Below are 21,167 nucleotides of genomic sequence, written 5' to 3'. Positions count from 1 at the left end.
AAATCTATTAAAAGCTTCAGTTTTACAACCCTGCCTATTCATTCTTGGGCTGCTATCACCCCGTTCCTTTCTATGCAAACATCGAGCTAAAAATAGTTTATCATTAAAGCGTCTTCATTTGTCGAGTTGTCAGGTCTGTCTCGTTTCTATGGGCGGAGCCTCACAGCTTCAGAGCAATAATAATGAGTGACAGGAGAGTCAGCCAATCAGAGGACGCGCTGAAGCTTTTACCGACTCCCCGGTAGGAGCCACCTGTAGCAGCCCGGAGGAGACGCCACCTGGACCGCACCGTTATATTCCCCACGGCGGCACACGGAGCGCCTCAAAGCCACAGCTTCCTTCCTCTCACTCAGCAGCTCCGGAAAAATCCCCTGCAGAGCTGCGACATGCCTCCACGATGCCTGCTCGTCGTTTTTCTCTTCGGGATTGTCTCCAAAGGTGAGTCAGGTTTTCTTTACACGGAATTAGGACCAGACTGACGTTTCAAGAGTTGTTTTAGATATTAGTTATAACATAAAATCCGACAAATTACACCTCAATGTTACATTTGAGAACCTTTTTAGTTGATAGAAGAAATAGTTTAAATATGTACGTCATGTTTATTCTTAAAAACTGGAATTTCTATAAAACATTTTCAGCTCCATCCAGAACACAATTTATAAGTCGTTTCTTTACTTTTCATTTAGACAGACTACAAAATGCTAATAGATTCAACTTTTATTTTGAAATGAAGAAAACATTTCCCCTCCTGTCATAAAGCATTTTTTATTGCCATTATTTGCTAAGCTATGAACATGTTATCTAGCACAGCCAGGTAGACTTGCAGACTGATTAATAATTATTTAAAAATATATTTAAAACGAATTTTAAATAAAACCTGGATTAAAATTGTCTTACATTTACAGTAACACAATAAGATAGCATTTATGCATATTTGTCTTGTATAGAATGCAGTTAACTTGTGTGCAAAGGGTCCTTCTATTTGAGTAATTTTGCAAAATTTGGTGGCCAAACATCATAATCGTGAACATATTTATTTCAAACGGGCTTGTAACTAGTTTAAAGTCAAATAATAAAATTGCCATTAAAATCTGGAACTATATTTGATAGGTAAATGTTCTAATACAAATTGCATTAAACTCAGGAGAATCTGAAATTCTAATCTTCTGAACAATATATGTATATTTTAACAAAAAAAAAGAACAAAAGTCAGATTTTTTTGGTGTAACCAATTTCACATTCTTAGGGAGTAATTCCTAAAATTAGTGTCAGACTTGACTCACTGCTCCTCCAGCGTGACTCAAAGCTCTCCAAGAGTGGGCAGATGCCAAAGAGGAGGCATCGGTCAAACAACAGCCGGCTCTCCTGAAGCTCGGCTTCCCTCAGAGTTCACTCCCTGGCCTCTTGACAGGCTGACGGAGCTGCTTGGCGAGGTTTCAAGTCCTCTTCATTGTGTAGCCTGTGACTAAGATACCAAATCTTTTGCTCACGTTATATATTCTTTTATTCTGAAGCTTGTTGTTGTGTCACACAGACCTGGTCATATGCTGACAGTCCTCCGACTCTGTCTCCTTCACTGTGGTTGCTTCTGTATAAAGTGTTAAACAGCAGAAGCAGGGGGAAAAAGGAGCAGTAAAGAGGTCCAGATGACGACCTCATGAGGGTTCTCCTTCTCTTCTGAGTCTGGCGCCACACTTTGTGGAGCCAACACGACAATAAATTTTGCGTAAAGAGGAGCAGAGACCTTTAAGTGATGCGCTGCATCATGACTGCACATGTGTCATGTTTGGGCCATCACTCATCATGAGCTCATAAGTGGGAGTTAAAATGCAGTTACGTTCAAAAAGTCAATTTTATCCTCTTGATTTAATGTTAATTGTGAAAATAGGCCATGTTTAGGTTGTCACTCACATTCTGGTATCTGTTTGGTAATTTTCAGGGTTATTTATAGGAAAATTGACAGATACTTCCTTCTTTTTGTTTTTCTGTGCTTCTGATATTAATTCCACTGTCCTATTAAGCTTCCCCATATCTGTTTATCTTCCTCATTTCACCCCCACCTCCTGGTTCATGTTGCCTCTCGGCCCACTTTTCACACACGCTTGCTGCCGTCTCTGCTCCCGCTTCTTCCCCTCGGTCGCTGCATGTCTGCAGCATCCTGTTGGATTAGGCCTGATTTGGGGCAGTAAATCTTGTCCTGTAATTGGAAAGCATGTGCTGGCGGAGCTTTAATTGGATATGATATGTGCAGAGGCCCTGTAGGCGAGCTCTTGCTTCAGGGAGCCATCTGTTACCTCTAAGTTGCGGCAAAAGAGCTCTGTTTGCCCACATGCACAGAAGTCATTGCTGTGCAGCACCTCCAGCTCAGGAAGCTGCTTAAATCAAATACTCACCAATTAGCAAAGAAAAAAAACACAGTATGACACAATCAGCTTTAGATACTATATCTGTTGCTTGTCCTCTAAACATACCGAGCATCGTGTGTGTATCAGGCACCAAGCCGACTTTTACGCTGCAGGAAACGAAGCAGTCCAAGTCAGGAAGAAGTTTATGACACAGTCCAGATGAGGAGTAGAGAGCTGCTTTATTTTATCTCATCCACTATCAGTACTTATTGTAGATAGTAGCAAAGTTTTGATGGTCTACCCAGATTGTGATGTTACATCCTGTCTGAAAGAGTCATTGAAGAAAATAAATTAAAAAAATTAAGTAGGGTTATTGTATCATTTACCGTGATATATTTCTTACGATAAATCCAATTAATGATAAAACCCCGAAGCTGTTCATATTTTCAGGATTGTTAATTTTAATATTTTCTCCACTGTTTGTTCACTGAAAGTATACAGTACATATCAATACATGATGAACTGCTGTGTGAAGTTTGGTGATACAAATCACACTTTCATGTGACTGGTAACTTAAAGAAATGTTTTCCACTTCTATGGCTACAATTTCTGTGCCATGCAGTCACAGCCATACAAGTAGTAATAATAGTTTTTATGGTCACTTCATTGCAGTACTAATGATTACATTAGTACTGCAAAATATTGCAATACTAATGCAATAAAAATTTAAGTCCATGTCACTCACCCCTATTTTGAACTTCATATTTTTATCAAGGTTTAGTAGCAAAATCTAATGCTCTATAAATTGCAGCTCCCTCCATTCATTAAGAGGTATTCAAATTAATTATGTGAAATTGAAGTTTAAAGAATACTGCGCAGCCTTCCTGTTCCAGTAAATGTTTTTGCTCTCTCTTGCAGAGTGAATAAACAGCAGACATGTCTAAACCTCTTTTTTACAAGTTTACTTTTGAATACCTTCACTTCTGTTCTTCTCCTCATTTAATTTTAAAATGCTTTGGAGATACTGAAAAAAAATTAAATCTGATCTTCTCCATGGTAACAACCTGGACACTGACAAGTATAGTTGTTTGTTTTCACTGAGGTGCTTATGTGCATCTCATCTATCTGGTCAAATGCATCTTTCATGGTTTATTACTTTAAACAATCTCATTTGTTTTGATTATCAAGAAACTAAAAGTTGTGATCAGTCAATAGATGATACTTAAGACTTAAAGAGACAGACATCATATCTCTTTAATACATAAGAGAAAACAATAAACATAGAGAAAATGATAAACTATTGAAGATTTTTACAGACACAAAAAAATGTAATCTTGAAATTTTAAGTTTCTTCCCAACTACTTTGTTTTTCTTTGCAAAGGGGAAAAATGAGAACATGACCTTTTTGAGAACCCTTTAGCTCAGTTTCTTAAGCTCTCATTTCTTAACTGGGAGATCAGTGGTTTAATCCACGCTGTCAGATTCTCTGATAATCTCATTTTTGGAATAATAGTCTTATGTTTAAATGGAAATGAAAATGAAAGAGGCTAAGACAGCATTCTATGTGAGTTAAAAAGAAAGTACCTTGAAAATGTATAGTTTATGTACATCTGAATGGAGTTGCGCATCAGATTATGTTTTTTTGGTCTTCTTCATACATGCCAAGGGAGCAAGGATGTCTTAATTTCCCATATTGTTTTTCTTTAAGCACAGTGAAACAAAATTAGTTATGTCTTAATTGCCCATAAATCTGATTATCAATTTGGTAATTTTATGTTGTCCCAAAGTATAACAAGTGTAATTTCAGGCTCAATTCTTGTGGACTTTGATTGATTTCAAATTACTCTAAATTCGGTGCTGAACAATCCCAAGACAGTTGAAAAATGAGTTTGTGTTTTTGAGATTTTGCTTTTCAGTAGTGTTCATGTGTATATTACACCTGGACTCCCAGAAAAGTATGTTGGCTATATTTCAGCTCCTCTGTATGAGGCATCCTGTTGGCCTCTGATCAGGACACTGATAGACTTTTCTGTCCCCCTGCTGAACTGATGTCCACTGAGTCTCTTTGATGTGGAAACCCCTTTGGCAGATTCTTTTAAATACTTTTAAATACCAGGTGATCATAAGTCAGTTTGTAAGAATTGATGACATGTATATGCAGTAATTAGCTGCATATACATGCAGCTAATTGCATGTATTGTGAATTATGTCTTAAACAAAACAGTCTTTATTGGAACCCTGTGTCTAGAGCTCAGATTTCCACTGATTATTGAGTTGCAAACATGTCATTTCATCTCCTGCTCAGTGTGCAGAGTTTAATCTGTTGCTTCCTTCATGCAGTGCAGCTGAATGAGCTGGCAAACTATCTCAGAACCATACTTTTCCTCCTTTCTGAACAATGTACTGGAAATATTGGATGATAGGTCCAAGAAAGCGTGTCTCCTGGCTTTTTATTCTGCGTATCATAAAACTTTGGCTTCTGTTATCAAAACCAATGAGGATTTATTTTATGGGAGTGGCAGTTCTGATGGGAAGTTCAGGGTGTGTGCACCAGGAACAGGATCTGATGGTCAGGTCATGAGCAGGTACTTCACAGGAGTGCCATTGTGCCACAGGGATAAAAATCCCCTGACCTGCAGTCCAGAGCTGGAACATGAGCAGCGCAGCCAAAGCTGGAACGTGTCTCCATTTCTGTTACAGTAACAAATCTGAAAGGAGTGAAAACTGAAATCCTCTCCGTGACATTCCTATGCCACTCTTTATTCTGCTAGACCTAGAAAAGGAGAATAGATTGGTTTTAATGACAGTTTTTGAGACATTGTGAATAGAAATAGAGCAAAGCCAGACTTTACGAGGAACCACATCCCCCTTAGAGGGGCTTTTGCAGGACGACCTTAGACCCACTTGTCACCCAGCCTGACCCAGTCATTTCTTTTGTGTCTGCAAGAGATTATCCGCCTGTAGCTTAAATCCTTAAAGCCAGGACTCACAGTTAGACATGCAGCGCAGAGTGTGCTTTTAATTACGCTGCTGTTTCAGCATTATCACTTTGGCATCATCTTTCAGGTTTCAGATTCTTAACTTCATATCATTACATACAGTTAAATTACAAATTATTCACACCCCTTGCAGATTTAGATTGATATATTGACAGTAATTTATGCCCTACTCAATAATCAACAGAAAAATACTTATTGGAATTGCAGTTTTGAAACTTTTCTTGTAATTGCTGAGAAGCTTTTTGTTTGTGTCCACTGATATTTTGATTATTTATCTTTGGTGATGAGGTTGGAAGGCCTCCTTTCCACCACTCTAATCTTTAACTCCTTTCATTGATTCTTGATAATATTTAGGTATTGGCAACAGCTCCAAAATGTTATTTTTTATCTATTAAACATGGATAAACATGCTGTAAAATAAAATATGAAAATAAAACCTAAATATTCGAGATTTATGAATAATTTTGGGTTTAATTGTACATTTAAACACTGATGTGCCGAGTTAGTAGAATGAGGTGTGGAAAATTATTTGACATGCATTAAGGAAGTACAATAAAAACACTGGTAACATAGTTAGTATGCTTCATCTTTATATGGAAGCTTGTTTATGCTGTACTCTGAGTTCCTTATTTGTGACTGACATTTTCCTGTCTGTGGATATAAGGAAGCACATTTGAAAATGACAGTGAGAAGAGAGCCGCGTTGTTGATTTTTGTGGTTCGTCATTTCACAGAAACTCTTATCTCTCTGCTCTGCTTTTGTCTGTCACTTCCCCTTGCTTCAATTCAGAGAAGGGGTAGGGATTGTTTTTATGATGTTTGCTGTAGCTTTCCGCCATGGTTACCTGAATCATTTATGAGCCGCACTGTTGGTTTGCATAATTTCACATTTAAATTCTCAACAGCTCAGAACAAATTTTAACAACAGTGAAGACCTTGCCAAGACATATTTTATTTTTCCTATTTCTTCTGAAAAGGAAACTTTCTTTACAAAATGATACAGACGTAAAATGTTTTTTTTGCTATCATTTTTTTAGTAATTTCTTGGTTTTTAAATGGTCAAAGTTATAAAAGTGCAGGAGGTTTAGTATCCAAGAAATATTCTTTGCCAAAAGCTCTCTTCAAATTGTTCCTTTAGCTAAGGATTATAAAAGTGCAAATATTAGCAAAACCCTCAAAGGACCTCTGTGTTTTATTTGAGAGTAATTCTCTTCATTATAATTGATGGCAGGTGTGAATTCCCAAACATTAAATGCTGAAATTAATCAAAAAGTTATTAGATTCAGGAATGTGCACACTTAGGGAAATGGTTATTTTTAAATTTTCATCCTTGAACAGAATTGTTTCTTTTTTACTTGAGTAGTGGTGAATATGTGTTAAAAATGTGGATAAAGGTTTTAAATGAATGATTGTGGGTTTTTATTTAAATCACAAAACCTGACATTTTGACAAGAATGTTTACACTTTGAGGTCTATTGTATGCCTCCTCATAATGAGAACCAAGTGGGATAAAAAAGAAGTACTGTAGCAAAAGTGTGTCACAAATAGTGAATAAAACTGTAATTTGTTAAAATGTGATTATCTTAGCCATTTCTTATCAGAAAAAAACCTTCCTGTCAAATATAACCCTAAATAGTCTCTAATGTTGATATCAACCCCAAACTACACTGCTCTTTTTGCTTTATGTTCATTATAAACTTCCTTTCACAGAATTAATTTTCAACCCATTTGTACTTCCTCATCTTTTATCTCGATTGTTGAATGAACTCAGAACACATTTACATTTATTTCCAGTGATGCAGGTGTGTGTCATGCCCACATACAATGTGCTGTCGCTGGGTGTGGTTTGTCGTCTATAAATAAATAATGGTTACTAAGTGATACTCAAACAAATTGATTAATATAATTAGATGAAGTCCGGGATTAGTCTTGATATTTCCACTGCTTCCTAGAAAAATTAAGCCGTCCACCTGGCTGTCCAATCGTTTTGCTGGCTTCTGAAATGCTGTCATTCAGTGCATGCAGATGAGGACAGGATATAAGCAAGCAACGCTATTAGGAAAGACCCCCTGCTGCTGGAGAGCAGCTCAAACAGCCCTGGTACTAATTCTGTTCCACCATGAATACAAAACTAAGGTCAAAGGGGAAGAAAAAGAACTGTTTTCTTCAGAAACTGTGTTCTTCAGAAAACTGTTTTTTGAAGAAAGTTTAGCTGATATCTGTAGATGTTAAGAATATATTTATTAACACTATTTTGGTTTTTTGGACAACCTGTGTAATTCTCTAACTGTGTCTCATGTCACCAGAGCAGAGAAGGTATAATATTGCTGTTTTTATGCTTCTGTTTTAACTGCAGCACAAATGACAACGGAGCCTCCTACTGCTACTGATGGTCACAACATAACCACAAATTTCCTTACCACAGTAATAGGCAATGCAACTACTGAACACAACACAAGAGAAACAACTGGAACTTCATCAACTTCTCAAGCGATAACCATGACAGATACAGTCACAAGGAACAGTACTGAGAAGATCACCACAGGAAACCTTGCAGAAAACCCAACTACAAATGTGCAGATCACATCAACAAGCAACAGTATGCCTACACAATCTGCACAAGTTCAAACTTCAGCAACAAACAACAACATGACTATACAACCTGAGACTACACAAACTCAGACTACAGCAATGGGCAACAACATGACCACACAAGCTCAGACTACAGCAATGGGCAACAACATGACCACACAAACTCAGACTACAGCAATGGCCAACAACATGACCACACAAACTCAGATTACAGGAATTGGCAACAACATGACCACACAAACTCAGATTACAGGAATGGGCAACATGACCACACAAGCTCAGACTACAGGAATGGGCAACAACATGACCACACAAGTTCAGACTACAGGAATTGGCAACAACATGACCACACAAGCTCAGATTACAGGAATGGGCAACATGACCACACAAGCTCAGACTACAGCAATGGGCAACAACATGACCACACAAACTCAGATTACAGGAATTGGCAACAACATGACCACACAAGCTCAGACTACAGGAATGGGCAACATGACCACACAAGCTCAAACTACAGGAATGGGCAACAACATGACCACACAAGCTCAGATTACAGGAATGGGCAACATGACCACACAAACTCAGATTACAGGAATGGGCAACAACATGACCACACAAACTCAGACTACAGGAATGGGCAACAACATGAGCACACAAGCTCAGACTACAGCAATGGGCAACAACATGACCACACAAGCTCAGACTACAGGAATTGGCAACAACATGACCACACAAGCTCAGACTACAGGAATGGGCAACAACATGACCACACCAGCTCAGACTACAGGAATGGGCAACAACATGACAACCCACACTGCACAAGCTAGCACTACAGTGACAAACAGCAACATGACAACGCAAGTTCAAATTACAATGTCAAACAATGACACAACTGCAGCTGTTTCAACCACAATGTCAGGCAACAACTCAACTACAGATGCCCTGACCACAGTGACAAACAACAATGTGACTACAACGGTTGCAATTACACCGACAGTCACTGACATGACTACAAATGCATCAATTGCACCAACAGTCAACCACACAACTGCAAGTACACCACTTGACAATGATACAGCAACGACAACTACAAACAGCCACACCACCGAAAACGTGGCAACTACAACTAATGAAAACACTACAGGCACATTTGTCACAGTCACAAACAATGTCACAGCCACTACAAGTGACAATGTGACTCTAAGTCCACAAATCACACCTGTCACTCACTTCCCAACTACGGATACCTCAGACAATCATACAGCCACTACATCAGTTACAGAGATGGGAAACACCACAACTTTAATCACCAGTACCCCACATTCTAGCAACATGACAACAACTATGAACTCAGCTACCTCAGAGCAAGCTAATACAACCCTAGCAAGCTCTCCTGGAACTTCTGAGACTCCTGCATCAACCATCATATCCTTTACTTCGACTGACACCAAAAACATGACAGACTCTTCGCCCACCAGCACCCCTTCTCCTACCAGCAACTTCACAGGCACTAGCTACACTCCCTCAACCGGCAATGCCACCACCCTTAGTTCTTCACCAGCAACCTCAGCAGGTAATGCTAACCTTTTGATAAACAGCAATGTTTACTCTTAGAATACACTAGAATTTTGTACTGCATTTCATGGCATTTCTTCAATAGTGTAATGATGATTTGATGACAAAATCGTTATCATTCATTCAGGTTACCCAATCGGTGTAGTTATTAGTTATGCCACCTGTCACTGACTGGGTTTAATTTTTGTTGATTTAGAGTCCAATGTTACTATGGGAAAAACCACTACTACCATGTTACCGACAAATTCACCCGCCAACACCACTGAGAGCCTGAACACCAACACTCCTACCTCCACCGATGGGACCACCGAGATTTTCACCACCTTTCGGACAACAGAGGGAATCACCAGCAGCTTCCCCACTGAGGCTCCGACCACTCCCAGTCCTGTAATCGGTTTGTGCTATTTCCTTTTATGTCTGACTGACCATAGAACTGCCAAGGTTTCAGCACAAAAAAACAACTCCAGCAAACAGACTTAGTTCTATTATTAGTCATATTTGGAGTTAGAGCTTTTTGAGATTTTTATTAGAGTGGGAGTTATTTAGTTGATTGCCATTTATGGAACTGACTGCCAACCATAAAACACATGCTGTATTTGATCTTGAATTGAAATCGGTCAAATGTCTGAAAACCAGAGGTATGTGAAAATTGTTGTGGTTTTATCTGTTGCCAGCAGTTCAAACTAGAACTTTTTTTTTTCCATTTACACATTTAAATATTACAAGAAAGTTCACATGTACTGTGAAGTTGCAGGTGTTTTCATTCCTGCAACTTTCAGTGTGTTTTACATGAACAGGAACCATACTGATCGTATAGTACAATAGCTTGCATGCAGAACTCAAACTTTTCTTTAAGATTTCAGACCATTTAATTTCTTTGTCAAACTTGGAAGTCTGAAATATTTTTTTCTGAAGACAAATTGTATGTCAAAATGCATAAACTGTCACCACATGAAGTGATGAAAAGCTTCTTCATGATTTCATTTGTGGGTTTTTTTGTTACCCTAAAAAATATCAAGGTTTTCCTAACCTTTGAGGAACACATGAGTCCTGAAATTTCCATCAAACATTAACTTAGTGATTTAAATCGGAACAAAAAAAAATTTCATTTTCTAAACACAACTACTAGACATATTTTCATTGATGAATGGCACCACAATGGCACAAGTTTTATCTTTTTGTGAGCTGAAAGTGAAAAAAGAAAAAGAAAGACATTTAAAATATACTGTTTTCTAATTTCTCTCCTCAGTGTGTCCCTCTGTCCCCTGTCCTGTTCAAAGCGTCTGCCTCAACGGCACTTGCCAGTGTCTCTCTGGCAACTACCTACTCAATGGACGTTGTGTTCCTGGTAAGATCGCTGAATTATAAATGTTATAAGTAATGCTGTTTGTCCTTTAATATTTACACAAGTTATAAACAAGATTAAAATGTGATAGCGTTTATACCCCCTTTTTTTGGCAGCGCAAGTATTCCCAGGCAGGCTTCATTTCCTGTCTTTAACATTTGAAGATCAAATGAGAAACAGGTCCTCCAGGATCTTTCAGGAGACAGCAGCAAAAGTCTCAGCAGCAGTGAGTTGTGAGATCTCAAAGCATTGGAAGTAGCTCTTATAGATGCTTCATTCTTGCTCATCAAATTGTATTTTCTATGTTGTAGCTCAGAGACGTCCTGAAAAATCAGCCTGGATATAGACGAACAGATGTTGTTCAGCTCGAGTGAGTATTCTTTCTTCCCGTTGAACAAAGATTTTGTTTGCATGTAGTATCTCAACTCTGTTGGTGATTGTTTCCCCTATTTCTGCAGACCTGGTAGTGTGATAGCGAGCGTAAATAACATATTTGAAGACAGCCCTGCCACTCAAACCTCTGTTGATAAGATCATCAGAGAGGCTTTAAAAAACCCTGAAGGACTTCTGAGCAATGCCACATACACAGGCAAGAAGTGGCTCCATGCTTTACATCTCCTGAGTCAAACAGTTGAAATTATTTTCTCATGAGTTTCTTTTGTATGTCCTCGGTTTCAGGAACCAATCTGTGTCAGGTGGAGCCGCTACCTTGTGATGTCTCTAGTACAAAATGCACACGTGTAAATGGCCAAGCTTCTTGCTCCTGTAAAGACGGTTACATCTCCATGATCTACTCCAACACCAGCTGCAAAGGTATATTTCGTAACTAATATGTCACATTTAAACATAATAGAAACAATCATTCATGTATTTTATTTGGATTTTATGAGATTAGTCTGAAAGATATCAAAACATCAAATTTCATGGTTTTTCACAGTTTCTAAATTAGGTTTGGGTCTGGACTTTGACTGGGCCATTCTAGCCTGTTAATTTGCTTAGAAATAAACATTTCAATTATACCTGTGCCCATTTATTTACCTTCTCCCCACTCCATGATTATATTTCAGCTTCTAGCAAGTTATTGTTCAGTATTGACTATAAATTGTGCACTATGTGATATCCTGCAAAAAATCCATCTAAAATAAATTTATGTTTGTGGCTGTGTTGCTACAAAATGTGATTATTTAAACAGATACTGTATGCGTTATTAAAACTTCCTGTAAATACTGTGAAGGTGGACAAAATTGAATGTTCTTAGCTTATGTGTAGTCTGGAGAACAACAACACAACCTTCATTACTTCTGTGTGGGAATAAGGGAAAGAAACAACAGGGAGTAAAACTCACAGGCAAGGTCAAGAGCTATAGCCTTTTCTCCATGCAGACCCTTGACCCAATCTTCATTTATCTCTCTAATCTATTTCTTTTTAACTGGGATGTTACCCTGGAAACATGAGGAGGAATCGCCGCTTTGCCTCTGAGGGTGCAGGATTGTGACCAATGAGATCAGCTGTAGGGAAGTCCATAACTGAATAAGATTCAAATGAGTTGTTTTCCCAAGAAAATACATAATGTACTGTTGTGTGTTTGCTAATAGAAGCCGTTATATTGCCTCCGGAGTGCAGTAGAGTGGCAAACCTGAAACTGTAGCTTGTTCTGCTCTCCAGTTGTAGACATGTTGCAACTGAGTTGTTGTTTCTTTTTTTTTTTTTTTTTGCAGCTTGTCCAAGTGGACAGCAGGCAATACAGGATAAGTGTGAAACGTGAGTATGCACTTTTCACACAGGGCTTTGTATTGACGTTAAAGTACTAGCACCCCCTGGTGGGCATATTGTTGAATGCATTGTTGTAAATATGCCCGTTTCCTTTCAGATGTCCATTTGGGTATGCCGGTTTCAACTGCAATGACTGTAAGTGGCTTTATTCAGTATGAAGCTGAAGTTTTAGTCTATTGTGCAAAGTTCATTAAATAAAGACTTGACCTGTGTTTTCAGCGTCCCTGCTTGCAGTGGTGGTCATCTCCTGTGTGTTAGGAGGAGTTCTCCTCATCCTTGTTCTGGCTTTGCTGGTTTACTGCTGCTGGTAAGAACAGACATGACATAACCTGGTATCCATCTTCTGGTTGTTTTTGAGATGAATTGAACAGGATAACTGTCACATATTTGCATACGTTTTAAAATGATTTATTATTTTGTTTTTTGTTTTTCACAAAAAGTAGGCATTTTAATAGTTGCATGTACACTATTGAGCACCACCTCCATTGCAAATGAAACATTTTTATTCATCAAGGAGGGGAAAAAGTGCTAGACACACAAAAAGGCTTAAAAGACCGTCAGACATACCAAAAGAATGTGACTCCTTGGAATCACAACAAAGAACTTGCATTGAATTAACAGAATAAAAATAGCACCAGCCATACATTTTATATTTTCTACTTTCTCTGTGTTTATCAGGAAGAGATGTTCAAGGACCAACCCTGACCGCAACATCAGTCCATACTCTGATGAGTTAAACAAGTCATGGCCTGTTGGCATCACCCCAATCCCACGTGCCAACACACACTGGGAATCAGCTGGTTCCATAGAGATGACAGAAGGGGGCAGCACCAACATGCTGGCGGACAAAAAGCCAGAGAGCAATGGCTTTGTAAGTTGATCCCATCCGGGGAGAAACTTTCCTGCTTTTTAAATAAGACCATCTGCTCAATCATCACTAACCTTCATCAAAACACAAACTTGATTATTTGCACTTTGAAAACACCTGACTAACTTGCTTAATTTCAACACAATAAAACTTTAGACAGAAAGTCTAAAATCAACAGAAGACAGAGGTCAACTAAAGGATTTTGACCTGCCTGTGAAGCATTAACAGCAAACACACTTATGTTTTTAAGCCTGTTCACAGCAGTGCGTTTAATCTATTCATCCAGTATGTGAACACAGTGATCCTAGCATTAGTACCCACCGCTGCTCCTTGCTTTGCCTGACTTATAGTATGTTGCTTTAGGGTGCACAGCTGAAGCCGAAAAGATGGAAAAAGGTAAGGTATGGCTTTGCTTTCAGATTCCAACTTCCCTTGATGCCCCCGCTGATAATTTAGACTGCATGCATGCATAATCATGGTGGGTGTTTCAGGGTGATGGAGAAACTTTGCCAATTTTTTCTTTTGTTGTTTTTGTTCTCGAGGTCGATTGTAGCTAATTTAGTTCCATGAATAGCAATAAATAAGTAGGGTTATAAATGTTTGTGTGTTAGGCTTGTTTGGGGTGTTTGGGTATAAACACGTAAAGCTTAAAAATAATAACACTGTGTTTCCCCTGACATTTCAGTCAGGATCGTACGATCTGAATCCAGAGGAGATGAAGACCTTCAAAGGTAAAAACACGTCCCGTTACTCTTATCTGGTCGAAGGGCACGAGAACCCCTACTTCCTTCCTGGTGATGAGAAGAGAAAGTCCACAAAGAAATGATGATCAAATTCTCTGGGACAACTGGAGAACTTTCAGTCTATCCAAGCAGGTCCATTCAAGTTGAGATGTTTTTATTGTTATTTTTTTGTGTGTCTGAATCATGTCTGCTTTTAAGAAGTCCAGCTAGCATTTGTCAACTTTACTCATCAATATCAACTCAGTTTTCGTTTTTCACCTGTTTATTTTTTGTGTTTTGTTTTTTGTAATAATCATGCCTCCTTTGCTGATTGCACTAAAGTTTACCTCAACTTTGATCATTTTGAAGGTGAATTGAATGCTAGTTTTATAAAGTTACTGTAGCTAATCTTCAGAATGGGATGATCACTTTATAGAAAAACAACTCTTGTACGACTAAAAGGGCTGGATCCCTGGTTTGAATATTTTTTAAAAATGTTGTACCAGTCTAATGCAGAGAGTATTGCAGAATGTGCCTGGTTTAGTGGTCCGTTTTACAAATAGGAAACATTATGCAACGCTGGTGATAAAGCCTGTCTCCTGGATGTGCCAATTACCACTTGTATACTTTTTTGGAGGGAGAATCTATATTAATATATTTATCTTTATGTGGCACACACTGTTTTATAAGTGACATTTTGTTTTGTAAATATTTTAAAATTGAGTGAGAGTGTGTGTGAGAGTGTGTGTGTATGCGTGGACTGACTGGTGAAATAAAATAATTTAAACACATGAAATGTGTCATCATTACTGCATTTGACTAATAAAACACACCAACTTAAAGAGGTTTTTCCCTATTTAGTAGACTTTGTTTTTAGCCCATTGTTTTGTTGTTATTCAGGTATTGGTAAAGGAATTATTTAAAGTTATCAAAGAACATATATTTTCTGACAACAGTTTCAGTTTTACTTCCTGTTTTATTTTGAAATGCTTAGTTTTGGTTAATCTAACTTCCTGTTTTTGGTTAGTAATCACTCTCACCTGAGTAGCAGTCATCTAGTCTCTACCTCAGTACCTGTTTGCACACTTATTTTAAAATGAAACTTATATTTGCTTTTACTGGAACTTTTTTATTATTATTATTATTTATCTGGTTGCATCCCGATATTTGATTTGAATAAAGATTTGTACATTTTCCCTCCATCTTTTCCAAGTAATTGTAGTTCTGTGCTAAATTTGTTTAGCAAATTAAAAGCTCCAGAACAAATACTTACACCTAATATTTAGTTTGATACCATGGACAATATTCAGCATATTGGTTCCAGGATGAGTTTTCCAGTCTTGTGAACTGAAAAACAATATTTTTACCTCTGGATTTTATCTCGTTAGAACCTCAGACTTCTAAATTTGGATTTATGTGAGAGACCAGGTGTTTTTATTTTTATTCAGTCAATACTTTGAAATCGTTTTTTTCCAAGCTTGGTTTTCCTTTATGATTTGCCATCATTTCTAACCATCATCCCATCTGAATAAAAGCATTCCCACAGCATGATGCAGACCCTTTTATGTTTCACTATGTGCGTGATGTGCAGTTTTAGTTATCACTCACAATGTTTTGCCTGTTGACTCAGACTTTTCTTTGGCTTTCATCCAACAACTTTATATCTTAATCTTTCTATCATCTATAAAGACATTTGTAAAGTGCATCATTTTCTTCCACTGAACAAACAATTTGTGTTGACCTGTCATATAAAGTCCATTAAATTATATGGAATTAGTGTTTGTTCAATGACAGCATGAAAATGAAAGGGCTAAAGTGCGTTTTCAAGTTTTCTGTATTTAAACTATGTGCGAGGCCTTGAACTGCAATTAGCATAAAATCTCGTTCCTAATAAGGCTCTTTCTCTCAACCAGGTCACGGTTTTCATCTGTGAAGGAATGCATTGTATTGTGGGGCCATTACCATCCTGCCAAGCGCTGTTCCCATCTGCAGCACAGTCCATCAGTTCACAGGCTCAGCTGACTGATCGATAGACCACTTAGCAGCCGTGAGGTACACACTTCCCAGTCATTTGACCTGCAGGAGCTGTGGGAATGGGAACACAATCTGATAAGCATTGAGCCACAGAACCAAACGCGCCCGACTGACAACTTAAGGAACTCCCCCCTGCAATCCAGACAGACGCAGAAGCTCGACAGATCAGGTGTCACAGCTGTGGTTGCACACTCATGCACACTAAAACGTGGCTTAATTACTAAGAGTTATAAAAAGGGGAGAGTTAAGCACATTAAGAGTAGTTTCTAGTCAGGTTATTTACATGACATAGCACAACCAGATGCAGGAAACGGTTGTATTGCAGGACTTTAATTCATTATTTCAAATGAATAATTTCCTAAACACTTCAGTAAAAGACAAAGTGATAAATAATTGAAAAGTTTTTGTTAAAACTGATTGTTCTTGTGAATGTATCTGGTTTTAATTTTGAACATAATTTGATTGTTGGACTGCTGCTGCTGAGATGGGATTCCCAACCTAAACACAGTTTGTACATCATGAATAATGACATTTTCTATGAGTCGTGAGGCGTTTTACAAGATGACAATTAAATAATGCAGACTTAATGAGTTTTGCCTTTTTTCAGATAATTTACAGACGACATTTAACTTACTCATCGAAAAAATAAGACGTTCTTCATCAAATTTGTTATTAAATTTTTGTGTTCTGCTAAACTTTTTCTACATTTTATCCAGCTACTAATCTATTTCATTGGACATTTTGGTGAATAAAAACTTTTATGGTTATTTGTACAAAATGACAAATAAAATATAAAGTGTTTGGTTCTTTAGCCCATCTGAACCAATATTTTTCTGAACTACTTTCCTCTCCATCAGCTTTTGACACAAAAAACAGATCAATAGTTTCCACATGTAAAATAATTTCCAGAAATTATTCAAATGTTTTACATTTTTCACTTAAAATGCAGGATTTTAGGTTTATTTGAGGTCAAAATCTGGAGATGTTTGTGATGCTGACTCCAGTCCAACCCCGGCATATGAAGCGGAAGACGGTTTCCAACCACTTGAGTTCACACAATGATAGTGACAAACAAACTATCTCAGAAATTTCTGCCAAAAACCCAAGAAAGGAAGCTGAAACCACCTGCTCCTTTCTCACTTCTGAGAGTGATCAGACCCTCCCTCTCCTCCTCTCCCTCCTCCTTTTTTCTGAGTAACTTTGCAGGCTGTAATTCACTTTGTCTAATGCAGCTCTGCAGCAGCCGCTGAAGTACATGAGGTTATGAAACATTTCCCAGCAGCAGTGCAGCTCTCAGCCATAACTCCTCACTTGTCACTTAAACCACCATTTTTTCCTTCTTAAACTCTGCACCAATACTGAGCAACTGGGACATTATAAAAACTTCAGCTCTGTGTATGTACATGTATAGTCATTTGCTTTTCTGGTTTTCAGTGCAAATCATCTGAATGTTCTTTACGGGTGTTTATATTTTGTATTTTCTTTTTCTTTTTTTAACCATTTAGCAGTCTCTGTTATTCTCTTTATGTTGAAAATTCACTTTGGGTCAAGCATTAGCTGTCGGATAAATGACCTTCTGTCTGACTCTGAAATACTTTAGTGTACAGAAAAGTTCAACGTTGAATGGATGACGTGAGTTATCATTATATGGTGTTACTCAAATTTCTCAACAAAAAACTGAAACTTTTTTGCTTATAAAATGAAACTTTTGGTTCCTTTTTTGCATTTTTCCCCCCTATTTTGTCCCTGGGACGTCACTCTTGAGTAGATTAGCAACTTTCTGAAAAAATAAATAAATAAAATAAAAAAAGTTCCTATTTGCCTTGACTGATTGGCAGCTCTGTGAAATGCAAAAAAAAGGGGATATATCTGTTATGCTCTATCTAGTAGTTTATTCTCGATTCTCATTGTGTTATTTGTTGTCTTTGTTAGATGAGAGTAGTCTGAGGTCGAGGGGATCTGGAAGTGCCGTGAAACAGAGTGGAGAGGGCCAGGCAGGCAGTAATACTGACGAACCCGGGAGGCTGAGAAAGTCGTGGCGCCGGGCGGATATTAAAGGACAGTAAACCTCCTACTTCCAGACAAATGGCAGTGATTTGCTGAAAGGGAGAGCAGTAAATATGATAGCAGTTAATATTATACAGACAGGCGATACCATCCTCCCTGTTAATCTGTCTCCACTCAGAAGTGCTTGCTCAGCTACCATTATTTTTCATTTCTTTTTTCACCAAAGGCTATCATAACTCACCTACATAAAAAATGCATTTCTTAGTTTTACTTCAAAACACATACTTTATGACCATTTTCTCTGTTCTTTCATGCCTTGAATTAATTTGGGATTCATTAGAATGATTCTGACAACTCTGAGACACCTACTCTTGCTACATAAATATATAAAGATATGCAAAACAAACGAATCCGATCAAAAATATGTTTAAAATTAGAGCTATTTAAAGTCCCAGACTCACAGGTGTTGTTTTTAAAGCTTGGTCTCTGCATTTTCCATGCATTTGATATTGCTACACAATGTAAGAAAAACACCTTTATCCTTAGGGTAAAACTGAGGGTAATATTTGCATGAAGGACCTGTTTGTTAAAGAACAATTATAGCATTTTATATTACTTTTCCTCAAAAATTGGCAAAACGTGTTTTTCTACAGCCTTGCAAACTAAATAAATAATTTTAATATCAATGTGAGCTAGAAAGTAGAAAACTCTACTAAAAGGCTTTAAAAAAATAATATACAAGACAAATCTCCGTTTGCAGAAAGATTTTACTGGACATTTTTTTTTTTTTTTTCCTGCTGCTCCTGTTCCAATAAGAAGACACTCTGTGTCCTCCTTCCTCCTGGGTCATTATGCATCTGCAAATAGCTCAGAATAATGGCTCTCTGTCTCTGGCATAAACTCTATTATCTGATGGCAGCTCAGTCCATTTGGCCCCTCCAGAGATGGCTGAACATGCAGAGACCCAGTTTATGGCCTATTTGTTGGGTCAGCAGACAGCTTGGACCTCCAGCTCCGCCCATTGAAGTCAGCATCAGTCTGATCTTTTTCCTTCTGCCCCAAAAGGAATTGAGCAGATGTCGCTGAATCAATTTGGTTAAGACCCATAAGGACCTCGTCTCTAAATCACCGTTTGGGGTGTGTAAGAGTTTTCCCCCTCAGCTGCTCTGCAGAGTCATAACTGCAAAAGTTCAGAGCAAAGTTTATTTTTATTTTTGATTCTGTCCTCATTTTAATACAGCCAGTACATAACAATCAGCATATTTGTTTAGACTAGAAAACAAAAACTCTAAACTTTACAGATACAGCAAAGTGCCTTATGAATGATAAAATTAGTTTTACTGCAGTATGTTTGGTAGGTCACTCCTACCAAACTGTAAGTTTTGATAATAACACTAAGCCTGTTAAAGGTGTTATTTTTTTTTACAAAATCTGACTGTGCCCTTTAAGGGAGCAGAATATTTCTCACCTTAATTTGTTCTCATTGAGAACAAGATCCATCTCAGGAGAGTTAATCCTGTTGTGATCTTTTCATGAGATTGTAATCCGTTCTCTGCGAATAGAGCTTCTCAGATAAAGCATCTATCATTATCTATTTTTTAAGACAGAGCCTACATTTCTTTCCTCTTGCTTTCAGGAGAGTGGTCTGAGTTTGCACTCTTCTGAAAATGTTAGCAGGTTTTAATTTTGCGGGTCATGACAGGGGCTGTTTTGAAACATGTAAGCAACTGAATGAAAGAAATTCAAGGATTCATAGATAAATATTTGAACAAATAATGACACATTTTTCAAAAGATTTCTGAATTTCTAAATGAGTGAAATAATCATTTATATTTTGGACTGAGATGTACTGAGAGGCAATCAGACAAAATCTTTAGACCACAACGACTGACATATTTTGGAACCTTGGCATGCTGCCTGTGTGGAATAAGATGTTATTTTCACCTTTACAGATTACAGATTGTAACTAAAGATCTTGTTTGTGGTTTTTCATCAACGAAGCGAGGAGGGTTTTATAACCCACAGTGACATATGTTTTATTGCTTCGCTTAAGCTGCAAATATTTGCAGATGTTCAGAAGTCCTGAATACTTCAGCTGTTCTCCTGAACTGTATGAAATAAAATGTATGTTTATAGGAGGTTTGCATGTTTCCGTTCACCTCTTCAAGCCTTGAGGTGATTTTGAAAAGAAGGGGTCACAAAAACAGCCTGGATCCACATGTGATTACCATGTGAATGAAGGAGGGCGTGTGTCTTGGAAGGGAGGGTCATGACATTATTAAGATGGTGTGTTTTGCTAAGAGAGCGACATGCAGCCAGACAAAGAGGGAGCAGACGCTCTGTAGGTGGATGAGGGCTGATACAGCCGAAGCCTCAGTTCTGTCAAGAGCAGCCAATCAGATTAATTCAAAGTGAAGTCAGCTAAGTAAAGGGCTGAAAGAATGAAAACAAAGCTTTGTCTTCCACACTGAGTTAGAACTCAAATCTCACTTGTTTATACAAAACGGAAGGAATCATTACATACAATATATGTGTATTATAGTGTATATTTGATTTCTAGCTTTCACACTTGCAATTCCGACTTTATGGAAACTTTTAAAAATATATACCATAAACATATTGGTAAAATAAAATGCAACCTATTATGCAAGAATGGTTTTTTTGTTTGTTTCTATAATAGTAAATATTTGGAAATGCTGCTGCATTGGTGATACTTATGAAAAGCTTGAGAACTATTTAGTCTATGGTAAATCTATATAAAGCTTGTACCTGGTAATTTTGAGTAATGATGACATAGCAACTTGTAGTAACAATGATGGAATCATTTTTATCTTTTTTTTTCGCCTCAGTAAATAACTTTCAGCACCTTGGACTCTGAAAGCTCTGTGTTTGGAGCTATTCTGTCTTT

The 21,167-nt window shown here is 37.7% G+C and overlaps 1 protein-coding gene across 1 annotated transcript; it reads left to right on the top strand.

Annotated features, from left to right (window-relative positions):
- The first annotated feature begins 182 nt into the window (after nt 1-182).
- On the top strand, nt 183-15,418 carry si:ch211-198m17.1 (mucin-2). Its single transcript, XM_055051898.1, has 15 exons — nt 183-197; nt 246-438; nt 7,700-9,508; nt 9,707-9,904; nt 10,760-10,858; nt 10,972-11,081; nt 11,167-11,225; nt 11,314-11,444; nt 11,534-11,668; nt 12,574-12,616; nt 12,726-12,763; nt 12,848-12,935; nt 13,307-13,499; nt 13,860-13,892; nt 14,182-15,418. Exons 1-15 carry the CDS (start codon nt 183-185, stop codon nt 14,320-14,322), a joined length of 3,285 nt encoding a protein of 1,094 aa, XP_054907873.1. The 3' UTR covers nt 14,323-15,418.
- Nucleotides 15,419-21,167: the final 5,749 nt, after the last annotated feature.

This window comes from Poeciliopsis prolifica, unplaced genomic scaffold (assembly GCF_027474105.1).
Source record: "Poeciliopsis prolifica strain line A6 unplaced genomic scaffold, Auburn_PproV2 SCAFFOLD034, whole genome shotgun sequence".
In the NCBI taxonomy this organism is placed as follows: Eukaryota; Metazoa; Chordata; class Actinopteri; order Cyprinodontiformes; family Poeciliidae; genus Poeciliopsis; species Poeciliopsis prolifica.
The sequence above is the reverse complement of the archived record's forward strand: the minus strand, read 5'-3'. Positions and strand labels throughout refer to the sequence as shown.